We start from the raw sequence: 4,944 nt of genomic DNA, 5'->3' as shown, positions 1-4,944 counted from the left end.
CCGGAAAGATCTGTACGAAAAGAGACAGGTCAAGACCCGAGAACCGGACCGTTCTCACTTGTCCGCCTCAGCACCACAGTCACCTCGCCCATGGGCGAGGATGACCAGCACCACGGTCACCTCGCCCATGGGCGAGGACGACCAGAACCATGGTCACCTCGCCCATGGGCGAGGACGACCAGCATCGCGGTCATCTCGCCCACGGGCGAGGATGATCTGCGCCCGGTTCACCTCTCCCTAGCGCGAGGACAATCCAATCCCGGTCAGTCCGACTCGTTTCGACTCTCGTGTCCTCCGTATAGTTGTGATATCCGACTTTTGGATCATATACCTCTCGTTTTGTCTCGATCGGAGTTACTCTCGAAATTTTATGACTAAAATCAAGAAAATCGTAGAAAAGCCCGAAGGCCTAAAAATGGCCCGAGAGGATCTAAACGTGTCTAGAGGCCAATCTACGATTTAGAAGGGACCCGAGCCCAATGGGAGTTATGACGGTTTATCCTAACTGGCGGAAGTAGGATAAACGTTAAGTTTCTGAAGATAAATATCAAGACTCGAGGATAACTTCAAAGATCGACGAAAAATGGAATATTCCCAAAAGAGATAAACTTGGGCCCAAAAGCATAGGAGTAAATGGGCCACTGACCTAAAACAACTATATAAAGAGAGCTGGAGCAGAAGAAAAGGGATCCGAGAATTTAGACTTAGAGAACTCCTGCTAGCTTAGGGAACTTAGAACTTAGGTGGTTAGACTAGCAAGGAAAAGGCTTAGGACGTTTTGCCGCCTTTCTGTTCTGCTTTTGTGTAGTTAGCATATCTCTACTCCTCTCGGAAAAGTCATGTATTCATACTATTTCATTAATACAACGCCTCCGAGAGACTATTTATCTTTATCATGCTATCTATCTTTTTACGTTCTGAAAGTGATTACGCAAAGAATTCGGACCTTCAGGAAAAATTGGGTTTTCTTGGTTTTCCTCCATACTTATTCATTAAAATCGACGGTGTGAATTTTGGTTCCCACTGTTTGGCGCTAGAAGGAGGGGAGGGTCGAATTCTCTAACTCAAAAATCACAAACGATTAAAGATACAAGATGTCCGCTCCAGTAGCTCACGATGTCGTCTCTTTCAAGGATAGAGCAACGGCCGACCAGGTCAAACCTCACAACGATATCCTTGTCATCAAACTGACCATCCATGACATCGACGTAGCAAGAGTGTTGGTCGACACCGGATGCTCGGCCAACATTATCTATAAATGCACCCTCGAGAGAATAGAAATCGACCTGTGCACCGTCACGGAAGGTCCCAGTCCAATTTTCGGACTCTCAGGAGACGCTACTATGACCCGCGGCTCAATTAACCTCTTGGTTAAAGCTGAGAGCGTCGTAAAAATCACGGAATTCTTGGTCGTCGATCGCCCAACATCGTACAATGTAATCATTGGAACTCCATGGTTGAAATTCATGAGAGCGATCCCATCGACATTCCACCTATGCCTTAAATTTCCGACCCCTCATGGAGTCGAAACAATTCAAGGAGACCACAGGATGTCACAAGTATGTTTCGCCGCTGAGTTAAAAAGAAACAACTTTGCGATCGAAGCTTTCCACAAGAAGAAAAGAAAGCTGACTCTCGACGAGGGCTCCCCAGAGCAAAACTCGGAAGTCTTTCGGCAGTCACAGAGGGTCGAAGCTCTAGAAGGGAAGCGCAAACCAACTTGCGAACCGGTAATCTCGGTCTGTCTCGACGAATCCCGCCTAGAACGATGTGTCGAGATCGGAGCCAACCTCTGCGAACCAACCTCTGCGAACCATTGAGAACAGAGCTCATAGCTTGTCTTCAAAAGAACCTCAATACGTTCGCTTGGGCCGCGGAGGATATGCCAGGGATCGACATCGGCATAACATGTCACGAACTCAACATTGTCCCGACCTACAAACCCGTAAAACAAAAAAGACGGAAGCTAGGACTGGAGCGTGCTACCGCGGTAAACGAGGAAGCTAAGAAACTCCTAAAAGTACGGTCAATAACAGAAGTCAGATACCCGGATTGGCTCGCCAATCCCGTGGTGGTCAAAAAGAAAAACGGCAAATGGCGAGTATGCGTCGACTTCACCGATCTCAATAAGGCCTGTCCAAAAGGTTGCTTCCCACTTTCGCACATTGACCAATTGGTCGAAGCAACAGCAAGGAACAAACTGTTATCATTCATGGACGCCTTCTCCGGGGACAAGCAAATCATGATGAATCCCGACGATCGTGAGAAGACCGCATTCATCACCGACCGCAGAACGTATTGCAACAAGGTAATGCCTTTCGGTCTCAAGAATGCGGGCGCTACTTACCAGCGACTTGTCAATCGAATGTTCTCCGAACAGCTCGGAAAGACTATGGAAGTATACATCGATGACATGCTCGTAAAATCCCTTGACAAACACAACCACGTATCCCACTTGGAAGAGTTCTTCGCAAGGCTGAACCTACATAGCATGAAACTAAACCCGGCAAAATGTAGGTTCGCAGTTGCATCAGGAGGGTCTCTCTGTTATCTGGTCACATGTCACGGGATCGAGGCCAACCCCAAACAGATAAACGTACTGATAGAAATGGTCTCACCAAAGACAAAACGAGAAGTCCAAAGGCTAACCGGAAGGGTCGCAGCTTTGAACCATTTCATCTCACGTTTGACGGACAAGTGCCTGCCTTTCTATGACACGTTGAAAGGGAACAAGAAGTTCGAATGGTCGGAAGAGTGCGAAAAGTCTTTCCAACAGCTGAAGCGTTACCTGGCCACTCCTCCTGTTATTGCAAAACCAGTAGAGGGAGAACCTCTATTCTTTTACATCGCGGTCTCCGTAACAGCAGTAAGCGGCGTTTTGATCAGAGAAGAATGCGGTGAACAAAAAGCAATCTTTTACATAAGTAAAACCTTGCTGGACGCTTAGACGCGGTACCCCTTGATGGAAAAACTAGCATTCACTGTTGTAACATCGGCGAGAAAGCTCAGGCCATATTTCCAATCTCATACCATAGTGATCCTCACCACCTTTCCCCTGCGCGCGATTCTGCACATTCCGAGTCAGTCAGGACGGCTCGCGAAATGGGCAATCGAACTGAGCGAGTACGATGTCGAGTACCGCCCAAGAACCTGCGCAATATCTCAGGTGCTAGCTGATTTCTTAGTAGAATTGGCCACGGGGGATATGACAAACACGGAACCAGATTCAACTTGGGTTCTTCACGTCGATGGATCATCGTCCAAACAAGGATCCGGAATTGGGATTCGGCTCACGTCGCCCACCGGGGAAATCTTGGAGCAGTCGTTTCGGTTAGAATTCCATGCATAAAAAAACGAGGCTGAATATGAAGCACTCATTGCAGGATTACGACTAGCCCATGGGCTGAAGATTTGCAACATCCACGCTTACTGCGATTCTCAGTTAGTCGCAAATCATTACACCGGAGAATACAAGGCAAGGGACGAAAGAATGGACGCATATCTAAAACTCATCCAGGACCTGGCCCATTACTTCAACCACTTCGCCCTCACCAGAATTCCTCGCTCGGAAAACACCCAGGCAGATGCCTTGGCCGAGCTCGCGTCAAGCTCGGATCCAGGACTAAAACGGGTAATCCCCATGGAATTCATTGAACATCCGAGCATCGGACCGCCGGTGATCGCCAATCTGATTAGGGGACAAGCCGAAGATGCAGAGGAAATCGAAGATCCACCATAAGGAAACATGGATCAGTCAGAATACGGTTGCGACAGCCCATGGCTAGAGCCGATATGAGCCTACATAGTCGACGGAACGCTGCCCGTCGAGAAATGGGCGGCACGCAAAATTAAAACCCAAGCCGCACGATATGTAACGGTTGAGAGAGAAATCTACAAATGGAGATTCTCTGGCCCACTCATGACCTGCGCCGATGGAGAGAAAGTGAGAAAAGTGATGGAAGAGGTCCATTCCGAATCGTGCAGAAACCACTCCGGTGGAAGGTCACTCACAGTCAAAATAAAACGCCACGGTTATTACTGGCCAACTATGATCAAAGACTGCGAGAAATTCGCACGAAAATGCGAAAATACCAAATGCACGCGCCCACCATCCATCGACATGCGGAGGTCCTCTCGTCCATCTCATCTCCATATCCCTTTATGCGATGGTCCATGGATATCGTCGGACCTTTACACAATTCAAAACAGAAACGCTTCCTTTTGGTCCTTACGGATTTCTTTTCGAAGTGGGTAGAAGCAGAATCCTACGCAAGTATCAAAGACGTACAAGTCGAGAGCTTCGTATGGAAGAACATTATCACCAGGCACGGGGTCCCTTACGAAATCGTAACAGACAACAGATCTCAGTTCATCTCTACCCGATTTGAAGCATTTTGCGAGAAGTGGAAGATACGTCTGAACAAGTCAACACCTAGATATCCACAATGTAACGGCCAGGCAGAGACCATTAACAATACCGTCCTTGACGGGTTAAAAAGCGCTTAGAAGATAAAAAGGGACGATAGGCAGATGAGCTCGAAGGAGCTCTTTGGTCACATCGTACAACCCCAAGACGGGCTACGGGAGAAACCCCCTTCCCCTCTTTTACTGGACGAAATGCATGATCCCAGCGGAAGTTGAATTTCCTGGAGTGCAGAGAAGATTCCTCCCAAAACGAGAAGATCTCAACAACGCGATGCTGCTGGAAGAACTCGATCTCATTAACGAGCGATGAGACCAAGCTCTCATTAGAATCCAGAACTACCAGCACGCTGACGCAAAATACTACAATTCAAACGTTCGGCACCACAGGTTCAAGGAAGGTGATCTGGTTCTGCGCAAAGTCTTCCAAAACACTGCCGAACGTAACAGAGGAAAACTGGGAACAAACTGGGAAGGACCATACAAGGTCATAAAGGTGGTCCGACCAGGATCGTACCAAAT

General features: G+C 48.0%; 1 protein-coding gene across 1 annotated transcript; it reads left to right on the top strand.

The window, feature by feature from the left end:
• The first annotated feature begins 1,094 nt into the window (after positions 1 to 1,094).
• On the top strand, positions 1,095 to 1,820 carry LOC106338423. Its single transcript, XM_013777402.1, has one exon. It carries the CDS (start codon positions 1,095 to 1,097, stop codon positions 1,818 to 1,820), a length of 726 nt encoding a protein of 241 aa, XP_013632856.1.
• Positions 1,821 to 4,944: the final 3,124 nt, after the last annotated feature.

This window comes from Brassica oleracea, chromosome C4 (assembly GCF_000695525.1).
Source record: "Brassica oleracea var. oleracea cultivar TO1000 chromosome C4, BOL, whole genome shotgun sequence".
Classification (NCBI taxonomy): Eukaryota; Viridiplantae; Streptophyta; class Magnoliopsida; order Brassicales; family Brassicaceae; genus Brassica; species Brassica oleracea.
This window is presented reverse-complemented; position numbering and strand designations above follow the sequence as displayed.